Source organism: Cydia pomonella, chromosome 17, assembly GCF_033807575.1.
Source record: "Cydia pomonella isolate Wapato2018A chromosome 17, ilCydPomo1, whole genome shotgun sequence".
Lineage (NCBI taxonomy): Eukaryota > Metazoa > Arthropoda > Insecta > Lepidoptera > Tortricidae > Cydia > Cydia pomonella.
In genome coordinates, this window is record NC_084719.1 from 6,522,550 (window position 1) to 6,549,103 (window position 26,554).

At 36.2% G+C, this 26,554-nt stretch overlaps 6 protein-coding genes across 6 annotated transcripts; 3 read left to right on the top strand and 3 right to left on the bottom strand.

The window, feature by feature from the left end:
- The first annotated feature begins 1,294 nt into the window (after window positions 1–1,294).
- LOC133526940 (gastric triacylglycerol lipase-like) lies at window positions 1,295–2,681 on the top strand. Its single transcript, XM_061863801.1, has one exon. It carries the CDS (start codon window positions 1,405–1,407, stop codon window positions 2,662–2,664), a length of 1,260 nt encoding a protein of 419 aa, XP_061719785.1. The 5' UTR covers window positions 1,295–1,404; the 3' UTR covers window positions 2,665–2,681.
- Window positions 2,682–3,429: 748 nt separating this feature from the next.
- On the top strand, window positions 3,430–5,337 carry LOC133526941 (lipase 1-like). The gene has a single exon (XM_061863802.1). The coding sequence runs from the start codon at window positions 3,881–3,883 to the stop codon at window positions 5,069–5,071; it is 1,191 nt and encodes a 396-aa protein (XP_061719786.1). The 5' UTR covers window positions 3,430–3,880; the 3' UTR covers window positions 5,072–5,337.
- Window positions 5,338–7,067: 1,730 nt separating this feature from the next.
- Window positions 7,068–9,990, bottom strand: LOC133527117 (uncharacterized). The gene is made up of 2 exons (XM_061864009.1): window positions 8,326–9,990; window positions 7,068–7,253 (listed from the first exon to the last, which is right to left on the bottom strand). The coding sequence occupies exons 1-2, from the start codon at window positions 9,988–9,990 to the stop codon at window positions 7,068–7,070; spliced, it is 1,851 nt and encodes a 616-aa protein (XP_061719993.1).
- Window positions 9,991–12,125: 2,135 nt separating this feature from the next.
- On the top strand, window positions 12,126–13,601 carry LOC133527118 (lipase 1-like). The gene has a single exon (XM_061864010.1). It carries the CDS (start codon window positions 12,423–12,425, stop codon window positions 13,599–13,601), a length of 1,179 nt encoding a protein of 392 aa, XP_061719994.1. The 5' UTR covers window positions 12,126–12,422.
- A 4,530-nt stretch (window positions 13,602–18,131) lies between these two features.
- Window positions 18,132–19,837, bottom strand: LOC133527179 (lipase 1-like). The gene has a single exon (XM_061864075.1). It carries the CDS (start codon window positions 19,827–19,829, stop codon window positions 18,645–18,647), a length of 1,185 nt encoding a protein of 394 aa, XP_061720059.1. The 5' UTR covers window positions 19,830–19,837; the 3' UTR covers window positions 18,132–18,644.
- A 408-nt stretch (window positions 19,838–20,245) lies between these two features.
- LOC133527180 (lipase 1-like) lies at window positions 20,246–23,752 on the bottom strand. The gene has a single exon (XM_061864077.1). It carries the CDS (start codon window positions 22,696–22,698, stop codon window positions 21,520–21,522), a length of 1,179 nt encoding a protein of 392 aa, XP_061720061.1. The 5' UTR covers window positions 22,699–23,752; the 3' UTR covers window positions 20,246–21,519.
- Window positions 23,753–26,554: the final 2,802 nt, after the last annotated feature.

The following is a 26,554-nucleotide window of genomic DNA, read 5'->3' on the forward strand; positions in this document are numbered from 1 at the left end:
TCATACACAAATTGACCTAGTCCCCCGATAAGCTCGATAAGCCTAGTGTTGTGGGTACCATACGACGATGTATAGTATATACGATAGAACATCCATAACTAGAGCACGTAGAGCCAGAAACCTTTTCGCATATCCAAATGTTCGCACCTATCACGGTTCAAATGCACCCACGTACCAAGCAATAGAATTACTAAATAACTTCATAGCTACAGTCCAAAATGCAGACATATTCTCAGACAACTGGCCGTCCCTACAACGTAGTATCAGGATTTTTTAAAACTCTACCTATGTTACTTAATATCATTTTTTTAAATCTCTATGTAACTTAGTAATACATTATATGTATGTTTAATTCTAGAGATAGTTCCAAAAATGTATAATGTGTGTAATACAAGTTTACTAATTTTATGTTCTGACTACATATGTATTAACAGTATAAGTGCCTTGGCTGTAGCTGTAAACTTATACTTTGTGTTTACCTTAATAAAGAATAAAGAACTCTAGAACAAAATATATCTGTAATGACCACACAAAAAATACCTTTATCAGAATTTTAACCCGGGAACTCCTGCTTTGGTAGAATGACTAACCAAATGGACTAGGAAGCCGTTATGAAAAATAAAAATAAATCGAACAAATAAATCACATGTAGGATGTAGAATTACAAAAAACAACGCCAGGTGCAATGCAGGGGGGGGTTATTTTAGGCTAAGCGTATAATTAATTTTATTTTTAAGTTTTTTATTTTATTTTAAGGTTTGTTTTCTTTAGTTTTTAATAATTTACTAATAAAAAAAAAGAAAAAAAAAACAACGTCTTCCATGTTCATGTTTGTCAACAAGGATTGTTACAATATACAATTTTATAAAATTATGATATGATAGACAGCTTTTCAGTCGAGTAGGTATCGTGTTTAGGCCACATTGAGTGGCCTAAGTAAGGTACGAGATTGAAAAGCTTGATTATATCACTATTGTATCGCAGATCCGCTAAATGTTTTTAAGTGTCAACGAAAATATGTAATACTTTTTCTACTCATTATAGTTAACTAAAGCGTTTCATGAGAAGACATTATAGTTCAGTCGGGAGTCCATAATAAAAAAGTATGAGATTACAGTTTGGTATACGAAATTAATTAAACTATTAAAGTCGCCGAAAAAATTATACTCGTACATAATACTTTCTCAAAAATATTTTATTACTAAATCTTACGCAATACAAATCGAGATATTTTAACCTTGAAATTTTTGAAATGAATACTCAACGTCTACGTATTTATTTTCCTAAGAAAATATAGTTTTTGAATAAAATTGCCGCTAAAATTTAGGTATTGTCACAGGACCTTAACGTTATCAATGTTATCATTTAATACGAATGCAACGTCACTTTTATATCCGTTATTGAATGTATTCACGTTCTATAAAGGTAATGTACGATAACAAATTGCATTACTCCTTCACATTGTGCCAAACTTGGACTTCAACAAAAATGAACTCTATATTCACAACAATCGTTTTGCTCGTTACTTTTTCGGCTTCGCTTTCCATATTACATACACGGCCAGAAGATGCTAAATTGAATTTCACTGAGCTTGGAATGAAATATGGACATTCCGTCGAAGAACACGATGTAGTCACTGAAGATGGATATATTTTAACTTTATTCCATATTCCCGGGATCAGAGATGGACCTGTACTTCTTATGCATGGCATTTTAGACTCCGCTGATACTTTTATCATAAGAGGGAAGCTTTCTTTAGTCATTACAATGGCCGATAAAGGGTATGACGTATGGGCTGGAAATACAAGAGGCAACAAGTATGGTCGGAAACATAAGTATCTTGATCCTGACACCGACGCAGAGTTTTGGGACTTCAGTTTTCAAGAAGCTGGTTACTATGATCTAGCCGCAACAGTTGACTTCGTTCTAGATACGACTGGTGGAAAGAGCATAAGAACGATAGGACATTCTCAAGGCACGTCAGCACATTTTGTTTTATTATCAACAAGACCGGAATATAACAAGAAAATTAAAGGATTCATTGCCTTAGCGCCTATCGCATTCCTTAATCACTTAATCCCTCCAGTAACAACTGTCACTAAGGTAGGACCACTCATAAACAAGTTTCTGAAATCATTAGGAATAGAAGAGCTGTTACGAGATCGATCCGCAGCTAGTGAACTTATCGAATTGATATGCAGCCAAGGGATTATTAGCTACGATCTCTGCTTTATACTTGCCGTTTCACCATTTGCTGGCTTCGATCCTAAAAGAATTGAGCCTGATTTTTGGGAGGTTATCACAGGACACTACCCGGCAGCTAGTAGTCGAAAAAGTCTTGTGCACTTTGATCAAATTGCTCTGGGTAAAAGATTTGCTAACTACGATTTTGGACCTTTACAAAATTTCCGACGGTACAAACTTTTGGTTGCCCCTAGTTACAATTTAGGGAAAGTCACAACAAAAATATCATTGATTGTTGGCCAAAACGATGCATTATCGAGGGTAAAAGATGTAGATATTCTAAAATCGTTACTCCCTAGAGAGCCTAAATACCATTTAATGGAACCAATACTATGGAACCATCTTGACTTTGTATGGGCTAATGATATGGATGTATATTTATATCCGTATATATTCTCGTCATTAGAAGACTTCGAATAACGCGGACATGTTAGATAAATAATTATTCAGACTATATACGTCTCACTGCTGGGCACGGGCCTCCTCTCATGCGCGAGAGGGCATGTTAGATAGAAATATGTTTAGAAGGGAGTGTGTAGGTAGGAATGTGTTTACTAAAATAACACAGTATTGTAATAAACATGTATTTTTGTTTAAGACAGTATAAAGTTTAGGGGAAAGATATTACAAACAATTAGCCAACTTGTAGACAGAGAAGTGAAGAACACCTTTCTATATATTTATTTGTTTTATTTTTAATAATTTTAATTTACGAATTTCGTTTCGTGAATAGATTAGTACAGTTTTTTTTATTATTTGAGAAATTTGCACTGCCACCAAGTAATAATATGTCTTTCATAATTAAGAATTCATAATCATTTATTTGCATATAAAAAGGGTTTACATAAAAGGTGTTACAAAAGGTAAATATCATAGCCACAACATACAATCAAATGGGTGTATTATAAAATACATAATATTTCTACTATATAAGACTACCTTAAATTAACTTAATTAACTACTAAACTACATTAACTTAAATTAAACTAAAATAGAATAAACAATAAGCCAATTTCAATATAAATAACAACAAGTCTTTGATTAAATTCGAATACTCGTAAAGAATTATCATTTCATTTCGATTTTGCACGAACACATGTTTAGCCTAACGAGGATGAATGAATAAATACAATACCTAAATCTGCCATTTTCATTGTTTTTTTTTTAATTAAAAGATATATCTAAATATAAATAACATTGTGACTTAGCAATATGGCATCTTATTTAATACCTAATATGTATAAACATGTTATTTTTTGGAGCGGAACAACTGAACTAAATCATTACGTACGGCTATATATACATATATAATATGTAGGTTATATTTATAATATTACATTTAATACTAAACCACGAAAATCGTAAATAATATCCTATAGCTGCTCCTTCGTTCACTATTCCACTTACAAAAATTCGAAACACGAGAAATCTAAAAAAAAAACACCAGAACGGGTTGAATTTGATAAGTACCTGCAATATATTTTCGTAACAGTATCGTCTTTTGTCATTAACATTTACTTCCGTTGCAACATCGTGTAATTAAAAACAGGTGGTGTTTGTTTAACGATAACAGTTTGTACTGCGACTTTATATTAACCATATCAAATACTATACTTGTGATTTCGCCTCGACAATAATGAATACTATATCTAGTACGGTTACGATATTTTTGTTTATCTCTGTAACTGCTACGTTTTTCATAACACCGGGGGTTTCAAAACCATCAGAAGATGCGACATTAAGTATTACTGAATTTGGAATTAAATATGGACACTCTGTCAAAGAGCATGATGTGGTCACTGAAGATGGATACATTTTAACTCTATTCCATATCCCTGGAAAAACAAAGCGATCTATCCTTCTAATGCATGGGATTCTTGATTCCTCTGACACATTTATATTAAGAGGAAATTTGTCTTTAATCATTACATTGGCCAACAAAGGTTACAACGTATGGGCTGGAAATACAAGAGGCAACAAGTATGGTCGGAGACATAAATATCTGGATCCTGACACCGATGCAGAGTTTTGGGACTTCAGTTTTCATGAAACTGGTTACTACGATCTGGCTGCTTTAGTTGACTTCATTCTAGTGTCTACGGATGAGCAGAGTATAAGAACAATAGGACATTCTCAAGGAACGACGGCCAATTTTGTTTTATTGTCATCAAGACCAGAATATAACGAGAAAATTAAAGGGTTCATCGCCCTAGCGCCTGCAACATTCTTAAGGAATGTACGTCCTCCAGCTTCAAACTTGGCTAAAGAAGGTCCAGCGATAAATAGGTTTTTGAAATCTTTAGGAATAGAGGAGTTACTAGGAGATCAATTAGCGGCGAGTGAACTTTACAAATTACTATGCAGCCAAAGGATTTTTAGTTACTATCTCTGCTTTTTGAGTACCGTATTACCAATTGTTGGTATCGATCCTACAAGAATTGAGCCTGAGTTTTGGGAAGTTATCATTGGGCACAACCCTTCAGGTACTAGTCGGAAAAGTATCATACATTATTTTCAACTTATCTTCAATAAAAGATTTGCTAACTATGATTATGGACCTGTAGAAAATTTCCGAAGGTACAAATCTTTGATACCGCCAAGTTATAACTTGAAACAGGTTACAACAAATGTCTCATTGTTTGTTGGTCAAAACGATCCATTAGTGACGGTAAAGGATGTAGATATTCTTAGGTTAATGCTCCCTAAAGATCCTAAATACCATTTAATGGAACCGGAACTATGGAACCATATTGACTTCATCTGGGCTAATGATATGGATGTATATTTGTATCCATATATATTCTCGTCATTACAAGACTTTGAGTAATTATGACATTCAGATGGCAACTGCAGCAGCGTTGCTGTTGCAACGTTGCAGTATTCTATTTTGAAAGTGCACTGGTTTGATGTAAACAAAGTCATTATCTTCTTTCTTGCAATAGATTTGAAAAATATCCATATTAAAATCTAAGTAGTGAATTTTTTTGTTACGAGTAGACAGGCACATGTGCATATCTGATTTTTGAACTGTTAGAAATAACCACCATGTTGAAATTGGAATAGACACGGCGCGGGACTCACAGGTCAATTCAAACAATATAACAAGATACTGGCCTAACATGGTTCTTACATCATTCCAATAGGAGATGGTTCCAAAACGTCACTTTTGACACTGACAGATCACTATCAGACCAGTATCATATTGGAATGAGATTTAATACTTAAAACTCGAATTGGCCTATAAGGACGCAACGTGCGTGCTATCTGACCATACTCATATATTATACATGTACTCCCTAATTATACTAGCTCATTTATTGATATTGGAGATGCGGAATAACTTACCGAAATAATTAAATTATACTGGTTCTGAATTACTCCTTGTTGAGCGTCCACAGATCGGCGGCACTTTGGATATTGATGTGCTTGAATTATATGGATCTCACTTTCCTTTATATATTTATTTGTAGTGCATGCAATATCGTAATTTGTGGATTTTTTCTCTTCAGACATTGAAATGTGTCATGTACATATACTTCTTTTTCCGCCTTGCCGTTTATTTGAAAACCCGACAAGGAGGTCAGAATAGATAATAAAAAAGGTTATATTTATGCGGCGCAAACATTCCCCCGGCCTTGAAAGGAATAGTTTTCAAAAGTTATTTAAATAAATCATTTACTACATAATAGCATCCTTATTGCTCAGAGAAAACTAAATGAACATAAACAAATTAGGCCTACATAACTTAAGAGAAATAACGAATTACTAATAGAAATACATATATTATTGAGAAGGCAAAGGACATAATTTGACTAAAGGTCTTTTAAGTATGCCTGATTTTGTTTTAACCAAAGCAACTCTGGCAATACCATCCTTGCCCGGCATGAGTTTAGTTATAAGACCTAACGGCCAATGTAAAGGCATAACATTCTCTTGAAGAATAACTACAACTGTTCCTTCCTTAACAGGCTGAGAAGGAGTATTCCATTTTTGTCTGGTTTGCAACGTGTGCAAATACTCATCGCGCCACCTCTTCCAAAATGATTGTGTTAAACGATCTAATAATTGATATCTTTGCAAAAGATGATCAGATGTTACCTCTGCAACAGACGCAGCTGGAAGATATTTCAATGGAGTAACATTAAGAAAATGAGCTGGTGTCAATGCGGAAGGCTCAGCGGGATCAGAGCTTAACACGGATAGTGGCCTAGAATTTAATAAAGCCTCAATTTCACATAGAACTGTCATTAATTCCTGAAATGACAAAATTTGTTTACCTATAGTACGATACAAGTGTAATTTGACGCATTTAACATTACTTTCCCAACATCCTCCAAAATGTGGAGCACTGGGGGGAATAAATCGCCAAATTATCTTATTGGCTGATAGTTCATTTTCCCAAGCCTCTCTATACTCATTCGCAAGGAAATTATGAATTTCTTGCAAATATGTATTGGCTCCCTGGAAGTTTGTTCCGTTATCGCTGTATATGTATTTAACAGGACCGCGTCTGGATAAAAACCGCTTAAATGCTGACATAAAACTTGCTGTACTTAAGTCAGTTGCAAGTTCTAAATGAATTGCTCGCGTTGTGAGACATGTGAATAAGCACAAATAAACCTTTTGACTCTTCACACCCCTTCGTCGAACAGGTGTACAATACAAAGGACCAGCGTAATCGCAACCAGTATGTATAAAGGCTTTCTCAACTTGATTTACCCTACATGCTGGTAAATCTGCCATCATTGGGCAGTTCGCCTTTGGCTTGGTCCGGAAGCAGTAATTGCATAAATGAATCCGATGACGAATAATACATCGAGCTGCTATAATCCAGAATCGATGTCGCAGAATAGATATAAGAGTTTCAGGTCCTGCATGTAAATGGTGTCGATGGTAGTAATCGACCAGTAGATTAATGATGTGATCACGACGTGGCAATAACAAAGGATGTTTATAATCGTAATCTTCATTAGAATTACTGAGACGTCCTCCGACGCGAAGAATTCCATCTTCAATAAATGGCTTTAGGCTTGCTAAAGCCTTTGTAAGCCCTTTTTTCAAGGTCATGTCTAAAATATGTTGACTGAAATACACTCTTTGTAGAGCTCGTACAATTTCCAGTTCGGCTGTTGTTAAGTCATCAGCACTAATAAGACCTTTAGGTAATCGTTTTATGAATTTTAAGATATAGGCAACTGTGCGAACATATCTCATCCATGACGAGAACCGTTTAGACAAATCATAAATTATGCTGTCGTTCGAATTGTCACAAGTCATTAAAGAAACCGTTTTTTCTTCAGGAACGTTAACTTCGTCTGGAATAAACGCCTGAATCGGCCATTCGTTTTTTGGGAGTTTCATCCATGGAGGGCCTGATAGCCATAGAGGATGGTTCACCAGTTGTGCTGGAGTTAAGCCTCTAGACAGGCAGTCACTTGGATTCTCTGTTCCCTTGATATGATAAAAATGATCGCCTGACAAGTTCTCTTGGATCTTAGTAACTCGATTGGCCACAAAGGTTTGCCATCGATGGGGCGACGAATGAATCCAACAGAGTGTCACTGTTGAATCGGAAAAGGCCAACACAGAGTCAATTGGGTATCTGGTTGAGTAGGTATCAACCACCCTTTTCATTAGTTGTGACAATAGCAATGCTGCGCATAATTCCAGTCTTGCTAGGCTAACAACCTTCACGGGCGCTATCTTAGATTTAGCGCAAATTAAATTAATGACACCCCGGTCATTATTAGGAAAGGTGGCGTAGGCATAAACTACTCCACCATAAGCCCTTTCACTAGCATCCGAAAAACCAACTATAGTTAATGAACAGTTTTCAATAACACCTATATGTCTGGAAATGCTAATGTTAGATAGTAGCGGTAGTTCACTTTGGAACTGTTGCCATTGGCGTACAATTTGATCAGGCGGCAATTCATCCCAATCGATTTTCAAAAGCCATAACTCCTTTATTAGAAGCTTAGCGAACACGATTACAGGGGCAACTAGGCCCAGAACATCGAATAATCGAGCTACTGATGAAAGAATGTTTCTTTTACTACACGGTCGATCATCGGGACTAACCTGGAACTTGAATACATCTTCACCAGGATACCAACGAAGACCTAAAATCTTCAACGTTGTATCATCGTCGAAGGTGACACTTTGGGACAGATGTAGTTCCTTTGGTATTTCTTTCAGAACAGCCGCAGAATTAGACGACCATTTTGCCAGTTGGAATCCGCCTTTCAAGAACAAATCCAGCAGTTGTTTAGTCGCTTGTACAGCCTGGTCTTCATCAATAACTGAACTGGCTACATCATCCATATAAATATCACGAGATGCGATTTCTTTTGCGAGTGGGTATTTATCACCTTCATCAGCTACCAACTGTTTGACAGTTCGCAGTGCCAGAAAAGGACTGCTACGTAGACCGAAAGCTACCCTGTTATATTGAAACACCCTTATAGTTTCTTCAGGACTAAACCTATAAAGGATACGCTGATAAGGACGATCCTCCCCCCGTACGTCAATACACAGATACATTTGACGTACATCAGACGTGATGGCAATAGCAAATAATCGCAAGTTTAGGAGAATGCAGAACAAGTCAGCCTGTAGACTTGGTCCTGCGTGAAGTATGTCATTTAATGATAAGCCGCTTGTGGTCTGTGCACTAGCGTCCAGCACAATTCTCACCTTTGTGGTTGTTCTGTCACTTTTGACAATTGCGTGATGGGGTATGTGATAAGCATCATTTGACTTATCATTCGGAACCTCAGATAAATATTTTTTATCAATATGTTCACGGATAACTTCATCATAAGCTGGCTTTAACTCAGGTTGTTTGAGGAATTTTCTTTCAAGTGCTAAAAATCTGCGTTCAGCAGTCTTGTAAGAATTGCCTAAATTGTTTGGTTCCAATTTAAATGGAAGTGCAACTTCGTACCGCCCGTCTTCCAAACGATTCACTGTATTTTTGAATATGTCTTCAGCTTGTTTGTCGGCAGGACTATGAATGACTCCATCTAAATCTTCAATTTCCCAAAATTTTTGCATCAAATTTCCCACTTCAACCGAAGTAAAATACCCAGCTGCTGAGTAGGAAGCATTTACTGCGGGAGCATCACCTAATATGATGTACCCCAATGTAGTTTCTAAAGCGTCAGGCAAACCAGGTTGGTTCTCAATTTTATCCGACATTAACAATTTGGTGAATAACTTAACACCAAGAAGTACGTCAATTTCTCCTGGGATCGCCCAGGAATCATCTGCTAGATGTAAATTATCAAACAGATCAGATGAAGATTGATCAATATGACAGGTCGGTAAATCAGGCGTGATCTCATCTAATACAAGCGCTTCGATAGTATATTGAGATTTAGGATCATATCTTGACCTAAATGTTAAGTTGACAGTTCCTCGAATGGGTTGTGTTATCGTTGTTCCCCCTAATCCATTTATTGAAGTCACGGGGCTGCTGTGTACAGGAAGACCTAAATTCTTGCAGCACTTCAATGTAACGTAATGTTTCTGTGATCCTGGATCCAGCAGACATCTCAAAACCTTGTCCTTGCCGTTACGCCCACTAGCTAGCACCTTAGCAGTGGCGAGAATTTCCGTCAAGGGTGATTTAGTCTGTCTCAATGCCGAATGAGTACATACGGAGGCACCGTTGTCCGTCACAGATGAACTTGTGCTAGCTTCACTATCATCCTTAGGTGAGGACTTGGACTCGTTTCTATTCATTACAGGTTTTGAGTTTTCAAAGTGTAACGTTGTATGATGTTTGCCTTGACATTTACGACAAGTTTTCTTTGAGGAACATTTCGATGCAGTATGATGCGTGTTCAGACAATTAGTGCACGCGTGAGTTTCCTTAACGAAATTAAATTTTTCGTTAGGTGGGAGTTTCATGAAGGAATTACAATTATAAATTTGCGAGTGATCATTACTCTTACACATAGCACATGGATTTCCGTTGTCATGCCCTTGCGTGCTAACATACGCTTGGGGTGTGCGAGGGAGAGGAGCTCGCACGCTGCTAGTGCTGGCAGCGGAGCCGCTTTCAGCCTTAGTTGGCGTTCGTTGCGATGTCCGATATAAAATCTTCACTTGTTCACTAACGAAACAAATGAATTCGTCATATGTAGGCATTTTAGAAGAATTCCGAATAGACATCTCAAAATTCTTTGTGGTATCTGAATCTAATAACTTAAGACCCAGATGAATGAAAATAAAGTCACTTAAGTTTTCGAGCTTGAGTTGTTTTATTGCTGAAATAGTAGCAGCAAACGAATCAATTGTTTTTTCTAAAATAGATGCCGAAGGACCGTTGACGTTGACAGGTTTCATCGAAAACAGCTGGTTTAAATATGACGTTGCCAATGCGCGTTTATCATCATATTTTGCGATCAATGCTTCCCAAACTGTGTTGTAATTTTCTGCGGCAGGTATAACTCCCACACAGATCGACTTTGCTTTTCCTGTCAGATGACTAAATAAGTAATGAACACGCTCAGAATCTGTAAGTTTTTTATTCTCATGTATGATACGCTTAAATGTTTCATAGAAGTATGGGAAATTTTGGATATCTCCATCGAAAGAAGGAAGATCAATCCGTGGGATTTTAATGGAGTCGTCCTTACAGGTATGGCTCGAATCCCTGGATGTCGAGAGGCTCGGAGCAGGTGCATCAAATTTTGTAATTTGACATTTGATTACGCAGTAGAGATCTTCAAACGCGTTCATTGCGCTGTAGTTCACGTTATACTCCGGGTCCAACTCCAAGTTCAGAAGATTGACGTCATCCATCAACTCTATAAATTCTTTCCTCAGTTGATCGACCAATCGAGCTTGCGCGATGAACTGCGATAGAGCCTTCTTGTCACTGCTTAGCTTTGGAATCATATCGTAAATGTTTTGTAAACGTATGAAACATTGAGCACGCTTTGCTTCGGCGAGCTTAAGTCTCGTTGCCATGGTTACCTAGTTGTTACTATGACAGCACGAAAAATATGAATAATTGCCTAAAATACACAAGTAATTGTAAATTATATTCAACTTGAATAATATCTTAATACAAGTCGAAGGAAAATGAAGTAAATACGAACGTTCCGCTTGTATGATACCTTAATACAAGTGTAACTTTCGCAATAGGTTAATTACAGTTAAAGAAAAACTGAGGCCTTCAGGAATAATTTACCCGTAGTTTTCAGTTTATTTTAATGTATTTTGTAACTTAAAATACATAAAAATTATATAACGAACATTGCATGCAAAAATGTCCCGTGAAAATTAAAACACAATATGACAGTTACAAATTACGAAATATTATTTGTAACACATCTATTTATGAATAAGGTAGCGCGATGAATAATTCCACACATTTTCACACACTACGCGTAAAAATAACAGACAATAACAATAACTTAGTATACTGACTGTACCTTTGGATAAATTAATTACCTACGGGAACATCTTGATAAAGAATTAAGAAACCGCGATTCAGTGAGCAACAAGGATGAATTATAGAATTTTAAAGGTAAATTTGGAATCCGTTTCATAGGCCAAAAAAATGGAGATGCGGAATAACTTACCGAAATAATTAAATTATACTGGTTCTGAATTACTCCTTGTTGAGCGTCCACAGATCGGCGGCACTTTGGATATTGATGTGCTTGAATTATATGGATCTCACTTTCCTTTATATATTTATTTGTAGTGCATGCAATATCGTAATTTGTGGATTTTTTCTCTTCAGACATTGAAATGTGTCATGTACATATACTTCTTTTTCCGCCTTGCCGTTTATTTGAAAACCCGACAAGGAGGTCAGAATAGATAATAAAAAAGGTTATATTTATGCGGCGCAAACAGATATCTTATACAAATGTGTTTAAAAATGTATCATATACCTTATCAACGGATTAAATGAAACGTTGACATTTGATGTTATCTTTTATTAACTCTTAACTTTGTTTGTTAACTTTCATTTCCATTGTATTTGCACGCTGAATTTATTTGTTTTTAAACTATCAACGTTCACTGAAACTTGCTGCCGTGTCTTTAACCATGACAAATATTAAACTTAGGTTTCATTAGCCGAGGTATTTATAATAGTACCAGTGCAGTACAAAACAGTGATCAGTACCTACAACAGTCTTGTTGAAACAAGTAATATGAATACCTTACTGACTGCGGTAATTTGGCTAACCGTTTTATCAGTTTCGTTTTCGATTTTACTAGATGAATCAAGACCAGAAGATGCTACATTAAGTTTTACTGAACTTGGAATGAAATATGGACATTCTGTCGAAGAGCATGATGTGGTCACTGAAGATGGATATATTTTAACTTTATTTCATATCCATGGAGAGACAAAGGGGCCCGTTCTCGTAATGCATGGGATTTTTGATTCTGCTGACACATTCATTATAAGAGGGAATTTGTCTTTAATCATTACTTTGGCTAATAAAGGTTATGACGTGTGGTCTGGAAATACAAGAGGCAACAAATATGGCCGGAGACACAAACACCTGGATCCTGACGCCGGACCAAAGTTCTGGGACTTCAGTTTTCATGAAGCTGGTTACTACGATTTGGCTGCTTTAGTTGACTTCATCCTAGAATTTACGGGTGAGCAGAGCATAAGAACAATAGGGCATTCCCAGGGGACGACGATACATTTTATTCTATTATCAACAAGGCCGGAATATAATGAGAAAATTAAAGGGTTCATTGCCCTGGCGCCTGTCGCGTTCCTCAGCAATTTAATCCCTCCACTTTCAACATTGACTAAGGCATGGCCAGCGATAAACAAATTTTTGAAAGCCACAGGGACGGAAGAATTATTACGCGATCATTCTGCAGCTAATGATCTTATAGAGTCATTATGCAGCCAAGGGCTAATTGGTTACGAAGTCTGCTATGTGCTCCTATCTTCAACAGCTTTCGGTTTTGATCCTGAAAGAATTGAGCCCCACTTTTGGGAAGTTATTTTGGGACACTTTCCGACCTCTACTAGTAGAAGAACTCTCATTCATTTTGCTCAAATTGCTGTCAGTAAAAGATTTACCCAGTACGATTACGGTTCTGTAATAAATTTCAGAAAGTACAAAAGTTTGACTCCACCCAATTATAATTTGGAGAAAGTTACTATAAATATCTCTTTGATTGCTAGTGGCAACGATAATCTGTCGAGATTAAAAGATGTTGATATTTTAAGAACAATGCTTCCTAAAGAGCTGAAATACCATGTGATGGAACCCATGCTATGGAACCATGTTGATTTCACATGGGCTAAAGACATGGATATATATTTGTACCCTTATATATTATCTTCCTTGCAAGAATTTTAATTGCGGAATTTTTTTTTTTAATAAGTATTGTAATGATACTAATGATGCACAGTGACAATCAATCGCAAGAAACTTGTTAAACAAGTTTCAACGTAGCTAAACTAACTCTAAAACAAAGCTAAAATCGCTAAAATAAATTTAAAATTGTTGAAAATTTGCTTTTAATGAAGTAAGTATAATTTTTTTTTTGTATTTATTTAAGCATTTATCAATATGTGTGTATTAATATTTATACATAACATACAATAGTCTTTACAATAGTATATACAATAGTCTGCCGGAACACATAAAATTAGAAAATAATTCTTAGCGTTATATATGAAAATGAAATAATCAACTAAAAAACCTATACAATAATTGTTGCTAATTGTTGTTTTGCAAATAGTCTTTGTTTAAGCTGTATATTTTACTGCGGTGTACCAATAAAGAGTATTCTATCTATCTTTATATACACTACCCTTTCCAAAATTTGATTTTCTTTATGAACTACCCATAAAACAATCATAAATCAACAATTTGTAATTACATATTTAGATAAGAGTGTGAATTTATCAACTAAATAAAAAATTCTTCAACTTTCCCAACCCTTAAAACAATAATTAATATGAATACACAGAAGTATTCCATGCTATGTGCGAAGAAAATAAATATTGTTCGAATACCTAGGTATTTTTATTATTAAATGCCATTGAATCATAAAATTACGGGACAATGTGGTGTCCCGTATTTGTTTCGCCTAATTACGGGAAAATGAAAAATTCGTGCCTGAAATACGGGACAACCCGTAAAATATTGGACATCTGGTCACCCTACTTCAGGTGCGCTTTCCTGCCCGTCTTGTGCATGGGTCTTCACAAACAAAATCGGCTACGCGGGCCACATGCGACATGCGACCACACGAACGGAGATGAAACAGTCACTGTGGCGTGGTTGAAACCGACCGGGAGAATATTTATTTATTTATTTATTTCAAACATATTTCCATAACATTACAGTCGCAACCAATACGTCATGAAATTATACAGGTAAATTAACAGCGTAAAACTACACAACAACAGTTGAGGGCCTAGCATCCATCATCTCACAGAATCTCAGGCATTTCCTTCTCACAGCCGCCCATCGCCACGCAATCAAGTCGCACTCCGGTGCTAATGTCAAGAGCGCATTCAATTGTGAGAGAGAGCGAAGCAATGGAGAATTCATGCGCGACACGGTGCGCGCCGCCGGCACCGCCAACAGATCGTGTCGCCGCGGTCTTATGGCTCCTCTACATGATGGCCCAGCGTAGGCCAGTCCTAGGGACGCATTTATGCGTTAGAGGGAGCAAGTGATATTGCTATCTCATTTCACCGCATAGCTGCGTCCCTTGGACTGGCCTACGCTGGGCCATCGTGTAGAGGAGCCCTTAGCGATTGCCTAGGAACGTCCGGAACATGCAGGCGCACCAGGCGACTCACCAGTTCCGGACAGTCCGACTCACCGCGCAACACCATACACATATCTATACATAAACTTCTACAGTTACACAAACGGTAGGGCACAGTGAAATGTCATCACACATAATATCATTGCTATTTTCTGGTCTGGAAAAATCTAAAAAAAATTGCTAGTAAGTCTAGGGCCCTTTACAACAACATTTCCAGTGACGTCATTACAGGAACTTGAATGAATAAGTACAAGAGCCAGCTGAGTCAACATTATGTACCTACATTAGCTATAATTATCGTAAAAACAAATTACTATTGACGCGATAGGCATTTATATTGTTAATAATATGATATGTGTACTGCTCAAAAGAAAATAGGTGCACTGAGTGTTTTGAACGTTACGTGAAAAGCACAATGACAAAACAGGGTATTTGGTGCCTCGCTTGCCAAATTTAAATGTCAGTGACCTGAAGATCTTACCCGTTTCAACCTGAATTAAAAAAGTGGAAGTGGGAAGGCCTACATTTCGATTATAATGTGTATATTAGTAAATATTTAGTACGTACTTTTCAATATCAATTTTAAAAACGATGGGCACTAGATTTTGTGGTGGCTGGAAAAGATAGCAAAGTCCCTATATATCTTACATTTTACACATCCTGTAATTTTCAGGAAAACAAGACTTTGGTTTTTATTAAGGCTTATAAAAATTAAATAAGTAGTCAATTGATTCACATATTTCAATACACATGTAATCCGTTTCATGTAAAGATAGAAATTTATTTTTTTAAATACCTTAGTCGTTTATCGAATAGCCCCAACGATTTGCTTTCCCTTTTAATTGATTACCCGGTCATTTTACTTACCTCTAGGAAGGGGTTTCGCTTTTAGAGTTACCTCTACAAATGAAAAGGTATCCCCTCCCTAATTAATTCAAAAATGTATGTCATCTGTGCTGTCAATAACGCGCTAGACAACCAGTCTATCACTTAAAATATAAATTGATATTGATCCCATTTTTATTAATAGAAAGATAAATAGGTAAAGGTTATAAGGGATACCTCTTCAAGAGGTCAGCGCTTAGGGACGGGTAACAGATATTTGAAAAGAGACCTGCTTAACCGCATTAAAAAGCGCTTAAAAAGCCAAATGAAAGGGTTTTAGGTAGCAACGGCGTTGGTTAAGCAAAGCTTTACGAAATACCCCTTCCAAAACTTTAGAAGGGGATACCGAATCGGTCCCTGATCCAGACTCCATAGAATAAAACTAGAAACGGGGGAAACCTATGCTGGAGCCACCTATAATAAACCCCTTGACAGGTGCCTTCCCCATTGTTCACTGATGAAACCTGTGGCGGAGCCTTTTAAATAAAAAAATATTGTATAGTGAGTGGAATACATATACTTAGACGAAGCTCGAATATGTTTTTGATTTCAAAAAAACGGCCCACGTGACTGATATTAGTCTGGGCATTACGAATAAGGGTCATTTGCATTAATCCTGGGTTAGCCACTAACTTTTATTTTATTTTATACTACGTCGGTGGCAAACAAGCATACGGCCCGCCTGATGGTAAGCAGCCTCCGTAGCCTATGTACGCCTGCAACTCCAGAAGAGTTACATGCGCGTTGCCGACCCTAACCCCCTCCCCCCTCGTTGAGCTCTGGCAACCTTACTCACCGGCAGGAACACAACACTATGAGTAGGGTCTAGTGTTATTTGGCTGCTGTTTTCTGTAAGGTGGAGGTACTTCCCCAGTTGGGCTCTGCTCTAGATCTGGAATGACATCCACTGGCTGTGCCCTACCACACAAAGCGAGATGACATTCACAATGCCCATACCCCTCTTATGGACGTAGTTTAAGGACGTACCCGGGTCCAAAAACTCGGAGTTAACCGTTAAGGGCCACTTGCATCATACCTCTAACCCGGGGTCAAATTGTACTGGTAGCCATGAGAGCTACACGTTTAACCGGTTAACCCCGGGTTAGCGGGATGGTGCAAGTACCGCTTAGAGGGAAGAATAGTTTTTCGAATCTAACGAAGTAACGGAAATTTTTCTATGAAATTCTTATTTTTGAAAATTTTGAAATAAAGGAAAACCAATAAACCTAATTTTTCATTGTGTCAATAACACCCTAATAAATCATGGAGAATGGAAACTCTTAATCCAAGGTTAAATTGAACTGGTATCTCCGGGTTTAACCGGTTAACCCCGAGTTAGTGGCTAACCCTGGATGGCGCAAGTGGCCCTAAGTTTAGATTGGCTAAAATAAAATTGTATTATGTGCGCGGCATTACAATATTGGACGTTGTCGTGCGCAGTATACACAATACAGTTGGGTCGCTCGCGGCACAATTAATACTCGTAGGCATACGTGGGATAATTTTTGAGCCCTGGTCAGACTTCCATATTTATACTAGTTCGTTGTATACGGTATTCTTCAAAATATAATAATTTAATTTCCCTGTTAGTGTTTTGGCGTAAGCTATAAACATAATTATGTATGTATTGTGTGTATGAGATAAATCAATTTATTAAATTAAAAGTAGCTTTTTATTGCGCGCTGGAACCGATTTATGGACATGTTTTGTTATATTAACTTAGAATAAAAAGCTTTTTCTCTTGTTACGTGCATAGTTTAGAAAATACTGATATTCACTGAAATAGTTTATTGAACAATTTATCAAATTTTTAACAGCGTGAAGTAGAGAATGCGCAATGAGCATCCGAGTGTGCCACTCCATCTATCGGCAAATTATTTGCGCCACTTAATGTATGTAGGTGTGTTGGTTTTTCAGAGTTCATTCTTTATGAAATGAACCCATTTTAACAATTTTTATTTGAAAGAAGGTGCCTTCAGCGTGGCGTGATCTAAGCTCATACTGCTTATAGAAATTTTAAGAATAATAAATAGGTACATGCAAAGGCGGTTAAATTGCAAACTAAGTTCGGAAATGTTTTTTGTTCTTAAAAAAAAAATCAAGATAATATTTTCATAATATAATAATATAATTTTATTTGCTTTGGTAAAATTTGGAGTTAATTGGATACTAATCATTTTTTTTACTATAAAATATTTTTGCTTGGAATCGCATTTAGCAAGCAACAAAAAGACCGAAATACTCTTTTTCACAGTTATATTTTACAAATTCTTTATTTAATTATTATTTAGATCAGGATCCCTGTTGTACAGTCAACATCAAAAGTAACAGATCAAACAAGATGTCAAAAGTATATTTCTGTAACAGCCGAATATAAAGTGATGGTTCAATATGTAGAACAATTAAGACTGTAAAAGATATACTTCTGAACGTGAATATGAAAGATTTATCTACATTTGGAAAAGTTATTAGGAATATCAGATACTTTTGGCGCGTTGTTTCGTCCGTTACTATTGATGGTGACTGTACGTACTTCGAATTGAAAAAGGTTGTGAATTTTTTGATGGTACCTAAATTTATGAGAAATGAGACTTGTTAGAGAGAAATTCAAAGGGCTGGTGGTAACGGCAACACTTTTCAGCCTGGCAACATTGGGTTTCTTGAAGCCTAGGAACACCACTACAATTACGACGTCCAACTGCACAGTTCTAGAGATCCGGGTCTAATTACAATTATTTACTGTATTTATCCAATAATTTAAATATATGAGGAAACAGTGTTATATTCATATCATTACCTAATGTAAAATCTATATGATTCCAAACTTTATCTTCCATAATATGGTAATATACAACGTTAGATAAAGTTGAGCGTAGTATATCTACATCTTTTACTGTACATAACACGTCATTTTCACCAACGAACAACGCAACTTTTGTAGTCACTCGATGTAAATTATAATCCGGAGGCACTACGTAACCATAGTGATCTAAGTTGCCTTCAGGGCCGTAGTCAAATTCACAAAATCTTTTACTTAACACCAACTGATTGACGTGCATTAAATTTTTTCGAGAAGTTCCTCCTGGATAGTGTCCCATAAAAACCTTTAAAAAGCTCGGTTCAAATCGCTTTGTATCAAAACCAACGAAATGAAAGCCAAATAACAGAAAACACATTTCGTAGCTAAAGACATCTTGACTACAAATAAATCTTACTAACGCGGTCATTGACGAATTTTCCGGAAAAGTTTCTTCTACGCCTATAGATTTAATAACTTCTCCAAGCAGAGGTCCGAAATTCGCAATGAGAGACACTGGAAATCTTACATCAGTCAAAAAGGCCACTGGTGCTAATCCAACCATTATTTCAATTTTTTCATTATATTCTGGTCTTTTAGACAAAAGCACGAATTGCGTGGTTGCTCCTTGCGAATGCCCAATTGTTTGAATCTTTTTTTCTCCAGTATGTTGCAGAATGTAATCAATCATAGCGGGGAGATCGTAATAACCAACTTCGTGAAGGCTAAAATCCCAGAACTTGAGATCTTTGTCCGGATTTAGCTTAAGATGTCGTCGACCATATTTATTTCCTCTGTAATTTGCTACCCAGACGTCATGCCCTGCGTCAGCTAGAGCTATAACTAATGATGTCTTTCCTCTGATAATAAAAATATCTGCCGTATCAGCGATTCCATGGATAATAAAAACAGGCGGTTTTCTCTTCCCCTTGATGTGGAAGAAAGTCAATATGTAACCGTCTTCAGTGGTAACTTCATGCTCTTCAACTGCATGTCCATATTTTAAACCAAGTCCCGTGAAATTCAGTCTTGCATCTTCAGGTAAAGTTTTCCGCAGTAAAGAGTTTGTTGGGACGCAAATACTCACTAAAATGAGGGTACATGTTAGCGTTATTTTCATAGTTGTTTTTTTTTTTTTTAAATATTAAATTGCCTATTCGAACCAAACTATGTATAAAACTAATAGATGCTTAAGACGTAATCTAAAATTATATACATATAATGCAACCTTGACTTATTCAACTTTAGGCTTTGTCAATACACGAACAATTGTCGATGACGGTGATTAGTTTGACTCTGGATTAATATTATTTATACTAATTAGCGCTCCACGTTAGCTTAAGGAAGCTTTATCGGGAAATATGATTACTGTTCACGACTTAAGAATCACCCTGTACATACTTTTAGAATAAAACCAAAAAATATTTTTTTGCTGTAAAATTATATAATATTATACGGACCCTTTTGTTGAAAACACAAGTTCTTTTTTTACACAGTTCTGATAATTTCTGTATTTGTTCGTGTCTTACAATCATAATTGCAAAATGACACAGACCTTTAAAAATGAGTTTAAATTTGCATATTGTACTTTAATTCTTAGTACATAATTAAATATCATTATTCATTGCGTCAAAAAAAAACAGGTATTATCAATTTACGATATCCATATTGTAAAAAAGCCTTTATAATTCTTATTGTACACTACGGCACACGTCAGTGAAAAGATTGACAATCAAGGACTACTTAAGCAGAAACATAAAATCTATTTACCTATTATTAAAATACAATAACATAAAAAATACTGAGGAACCCTAAATATCCTAAAACTAATAAGGTAGGAAACGTAATAAATATAAGAGCCTCGGTAGAGAGTACCATTTTGTACCTTTTGGCGTTGAAACTCTAGGTCCATGGGGTCCCAGCGCGCACAAGTTTTTTGGAGAAATCGCGAAACGTCTGGTTGACGTAACTGGTGACCGAAGAGCTGGCGGCTTCCTCGCACAACGTATCAGTATTGCGATACAACGAGGAAATGCCGCCAGCATCCTTGGTACAATGCCTCAAGGGCCTATTTTAGATATAAGCTAGTTATAGTAATCATCTGTATATATCCATTATGTATATTGTTATTGTCAATAAATAGAATAATAATAAGGTAGGCAGTTAGGATTGATATAGGTTTAGAAGTATGTGTTTATCTATTATCTAGATTAGGTATATATTTACATTATATAATACAAAAGCGAGCTGGCTAGTAACCATCCTTAAATATGTGCTCTTCCTTGTTGTTGGTACTGCATGCTTTCCTTTCATTGACGTAGCGACCTCAGCCTAGTTGGTACTGACCCTTCCTACGAAACTGGAGGTCCTAAGAGCGATTCCCAGTAAGGGCGATTATTTTTGTTTTCTCTGCCTTTATTATCTATTATTTATATATTCTCATCTAATACCGTGTCACAAGTCTTAGATCCACGAGTCTCATAGAAAATATCAAATTACAGAGTTCAATTAACTTTTTAAAATATTTCGAGCGGCAATGTATTGCGTCCATAGTCATAACCTGTGTCAGTCGTGACGTCGCATCAGTGACGTACGACGTTTTTTTTATAAAAATAAAGTAGTGATAAATTGCTTTCCTAATTATTTGATAAGAAAAAATAAAAGCAGAATTTTTTTGTACAATATTTCATTTATTTTAGTTGATTCATTAGGTGTCTATACTAACTACCGCTACAGAGCGTTAACTGTTGACATCATGTCTACGCTCCCAGGTACACTTCGTAAAGCACTCTTAATGTTTAGAAACCTAATCAGTCATACTTTTCTAACATAGATAATATAGTAGGAAACAAATACACATTCATGTCGTTTCTCCAAATGAAATCGATATGATTCCACATTTTGGGTTTCAGTATGTGGAACAAAACAACATTAGGAAGCAATTTTCTTAGTAACTCTGCATCCTGTACAGTTGCCAGCCGATCTTCTCTTCCAATCAGCAATGCAGTTTTGACAGTCACTTTTTGCAAATCATACTCAGGCGGCAACCCTTTTCCGTAACGCTTAAAGTTTTCTTTGACACCGTAATCAAAACTGGAAAATTGTTTGCGCAACGCAATTTGGTTATAATGAACTAGGGTTTTTCTGGATGTGTTGCCTGGGTAATGTCCTAGAAGAATTTGAAAAAATTCAGGCTCTATCGTCTTGGCATCAAAGAAAGTTGAATAAAATACTGCTAAAAATATGCACAGGACGTGGTCATTGGACCCTCCTTTACATTCTAAATTGCTGAACTTTGGTACTGGTATTTTTTTACTAGGGAGCTCTTCTATTCCAACACTCTTCGAAAATTCGTCGATTAGTGGTCCTACTTCGCAAAGAGTTGACACAGGTGGTGCTAGATTGTTCAAAAAAGCGACTGGAGCTAGTGCTATTAGCAGTTTAATCTTATCATTGTACTCTGGTTTTGAAGATAAAAGAACGAAATTAATTGTGGTTCCCTGTGAATGGCCTATTATTTTCAAGCTTTCTTTTCCAGTCGCATTTAAAACATAATCGATAGTCGCTGGTAAGTCATAAAGTCCGGCTTCATGGAAACTGTAATTCCAAAATTCGGGATCATCATCTGGATTTAATTTGACATGTCTTCGAGCGTATTTGTTTCCTCTTAGATTTCCGACCCAAATATCATAATTAGCTTCTGCTAATGTGATTATCAGAGACCGATTTCCTCGTAACAAGAAACTTTCAGCATGATCTCCTGTCCCGTGCATTAGAAGTAAAGGAGTTGTTCTCTTTCCAGGAATATGGAATAAAGTAAGAAGATACCCATCTTTAGTGACCACTTCATGCTCTTCAGCAGGGTGTCCATATTTCTTTGCTAGACCAGTGAAATTCAAATGTACATCTTCAGATACTACTGGCGGGAACAAACTTGACGCTTTTGTTAATACACAAAAGTATAAGATACACAGACTCTTTAGTTTCATTATTCTCTTTTGTGTTTAGGTATCTTTGATTATTCCTTCCTTCATTAAATTACATATGCATTGTCAACAAATTACAATTTACCTCTCCATTATTACTTTATTTTTACACTTTTATTCATTTAACAAGTAAATTGACTTTAGCTTACTCTTTTTATCCTTATGATCTTTATTCTGCACTGGTTTTCCGTGCGTCAGTCGCTCTGATGCGTAACATTGTTTTAAATGATTACGTAAGTTGATAACGTGCTTTTTATAGTGCGTTAATTTAACCTTCGTAGGCCTACTGACTTCGAACTTGAGATCAACTATGCCATTATGCAATAGGTTATTGACCTTACATGCTTGCTCGAATAATATTTTAGGAACAGTTGCACAAATACAAATTGTTTAAAATAAAAATAAGACTGTGCAAATAGATAAAAAAAACAGTACAATACAGATTTTTTTCTAACGTTTGAGCACTTTTTATTATTTGTTATCAAACAATATATATCTCTCAATTATCATATCGAGGTTGAGGTTAAAGAGTTACGAAAATACGTCCCTTTATATGTAGAGGTAATATCGAGTTTTACACAAGCTTTTATTTAAATTGTCCTGTTAGTATGTATGTTAATTTGTTAGCATGGGGTCAAATCTTGGAACCTAAATTTGACCTACTTCCCTATTTCCGATTGAGCTCAAATTTTGCATTTATATATGTAAATCGGATGACAATGTAATATTATGATGATATGGAGTTGATCTGATGAAGGAGACAGGAGGTAGCCATGGGAACTCTGTGATATAACAACGCAAACTAAATGTTTTCGGTGAAGTTAGATTTGCCTCGATGAGTATTAGTTGCATGTGGAAAGAAAAGTACAGTTAGCGATAAAGGCTTGTACCAAAAATTACATTCTTGCCAAAAACTTTTTTATTGTTGTTGCCTACATATAACATACATAGTAAAGACTTACTACGCGGATTAAGAGTCACACGTCCTCAGCCGCCGCAATACAATATACATATTCTTCATTAATTCCTCTGAAGTTACAGGCGGCCATAGGCTACGGTAACCGCTTACCACCAGGCGGGCTGTATGCTCGTTTGCCTTACACGTAGTATATATAAAATATTATTTATTGCTCACCAATATGAAAATAACATAATCACATACAATCCAAGTTATGCTCTTATTTTACAGCGATATTCTGAAATAACATTAAATTTTACCTACATACGTACATTCAAGTTGAGAGTAGAAATACATACAAAACTTTTTCTCGCTCTGTTTACTTTGTATAACAATTATTGGTTACTAAAACAAGTACTAGACAAATATCGTCTATATGTTTGAAAAAAAAAAACAGTGGCAACATTGCCATGCAAAGCCAGTTCCTCGATATGGAAATATTTGCTAATTCGTCGTGTGAGAATACGTTTGTGCCATACACCGCTTACATTGGTTTGTAGGAGAGCGAAAAGAAGCAAAAAAAAAAAATTCGAAAAGTTTTATATTTAGGAAATATTCAACTTATTTATTGTTTAGACACATATGTTTACTATGTACTACTTACTTTATATACAAATATTTTAAATAAAGTGTTAATCATTAACTAAGTAAAAACATTTTATTGCCATATGCGTATTGTACGTTTAATGTACAAACGTATGACAATTGACAACACAATGTTTTGGATATGTCAAAATTTTTGGTTATAATTTTCTGTTAACAGTTATCTTATTCTTATCTTTCTCTAACAGCCCGATTGAAGAATGATTAAGATACGTTTAAGATCGATTGATTTACAAATTGTAATTACGTTAAATTGTAATTGTAAGTACGTTTCACAATCAAAAAAGGAAAATATTAACATTTAAGATTAAAATTAAAATGAAGTAACATCGTCATCGACACGACATGTTTAACATAAATAACATATAACCATGACCAAGGTAAATGTTAAGGCCTGGTATAATGAGAACCCATAATTATAAATTATTTTCCATGTATTTCCGTTATTTAAAAATCTTTATTTTTGGAAGGTCTTAGTACTCTTACCGGCACTTGCACCATACCACTAACCCGGGGTTAACCGGTTAAACCGTTAACCCAGTGTCAAATTGTACTTATAGTCATGGTAACTCCTGGTTTAACCGATTAACCCCGGGTTAGGGGGATGGTGCAAATGCCCCTAGTGTATAGTGTATAGTGTCACTTGCACCATCCCACTAACCCAGGGTTAACCGGTGAAACCGTTATCCCAGTATCAAATTGTACTGGTAACCATGGTAACTCCAGGTTTAATCGATTAACCCCGGGTTAGTGGAATGGTGCAAGTGGCTCTTACTATTTTTTGACACTACTTATCCGGAGCTAACCGGTTAGAGCGTTATCCCAGTGTCAAATTATACTGGTAACCATGGTAACTCCAGGTTTAAGGGTCCCTTGCACCAATAACTAACCCGAGGTTAAGCCTAGTGTTACCATGGTTACAAGTACAATTTTCTCCAGGTTTAACCGATTAACCCCGGGTTAGTGGACTGGTGCAAGTGTCTCTTGGGATTTATTGACACTGGTACAGTCAGCATCAATAGTAGCGGGTGAAATACTTTTCCTAATAGGGATATATTTCTACAGATCGTGTTGAAAAGTATCTATCTCAGTATAATTGTTCTATATATATCGTAGATTTTAACCACGCATTCCTGAGGTCATAAGGCACAAAATATGTTATGTGAGCCTTGGTAGAATTCGACAAAAAAAAAATTGCATAGAAAAATTATGCGTTTTACTAATTTTTAAATCTTTTCAAAAAATAAATATCTTACAACGAAAAAATAGTCTTTTTATTGTTCTGATAAAAAAGTTCGAGTTTCATTTAAAACTTTAATCTTTGATAGTAGGTATGTCAAAACCAAGTCACATAAGTGACAGCGTCGCAGCCAAAAAGGCGTTTTTCACTAAGTTATTACAGAAACAAATTTTCCAAGTCATTATCTCTAAAACAAGACCGATTTCAGAAAACTTTGTCATTTTAGTCCCTACATGTGGTCAAGAATACAACTTTAAAATCTGTCGGGTTGTTAAAACCACCACCACCGTGGGCTGTTAAAAGCCGACAGATTTTATCTATGAAAGGGGGCCTTATTGTCGATGGCACTTCTGCCCTTATTAACGATGCTCCGATATAAATGCAACACCGCACGACGCATTATGGCGTAAGCGCCATCGACAATAAGGTCCCTTTTCATAGATGATGCCTATGCCACATATTGATACATATCTTTTTTAGTAAGCTATTCGAGAAGATATTTTTGACGCGAAGTCTGATCCGCTACTATTTTTGATGACTGTACTTACACTCTGTATCTTTAGGTATTTAAATAAAAGTAAACAACAGTAAAGGTATACATAATTCATGCACGTTGTTCGTGGAATTTTGAGCTCAGAGGGCCTACCGCGAACCACGTTCGACGTGTTGCCTCTTGGTCGCACTTACGTACGAATTTACAAGTGCGACAAAGAGGCAACACGTCGAACGTGGTTCGCGGTAGGCCCTCTGGTCCGCCGGTCATCAAGTACGGGGACGTGGGGAGCAAGCGAGGCTTCACTGCGATTCCCCGGACTTTGGCCGCGAACTCACTATTGTTGGCAGCACTGTATTTATGAGATACCTATCTGTGTAATTTATTTTAGTTTACTTTTTCTTTAACAAATTCGCAAAACGAGATACATATTTATGAGTTTTTGTATACATATAGATTTTATAGAATTTGACTTGTATAATACAGTACAAATACAAATCATGTTATTATTTTTATTGAGAGCCTGTTGTGTCCCACTGCTGTGCAAAATTCTAATAAACGTAGG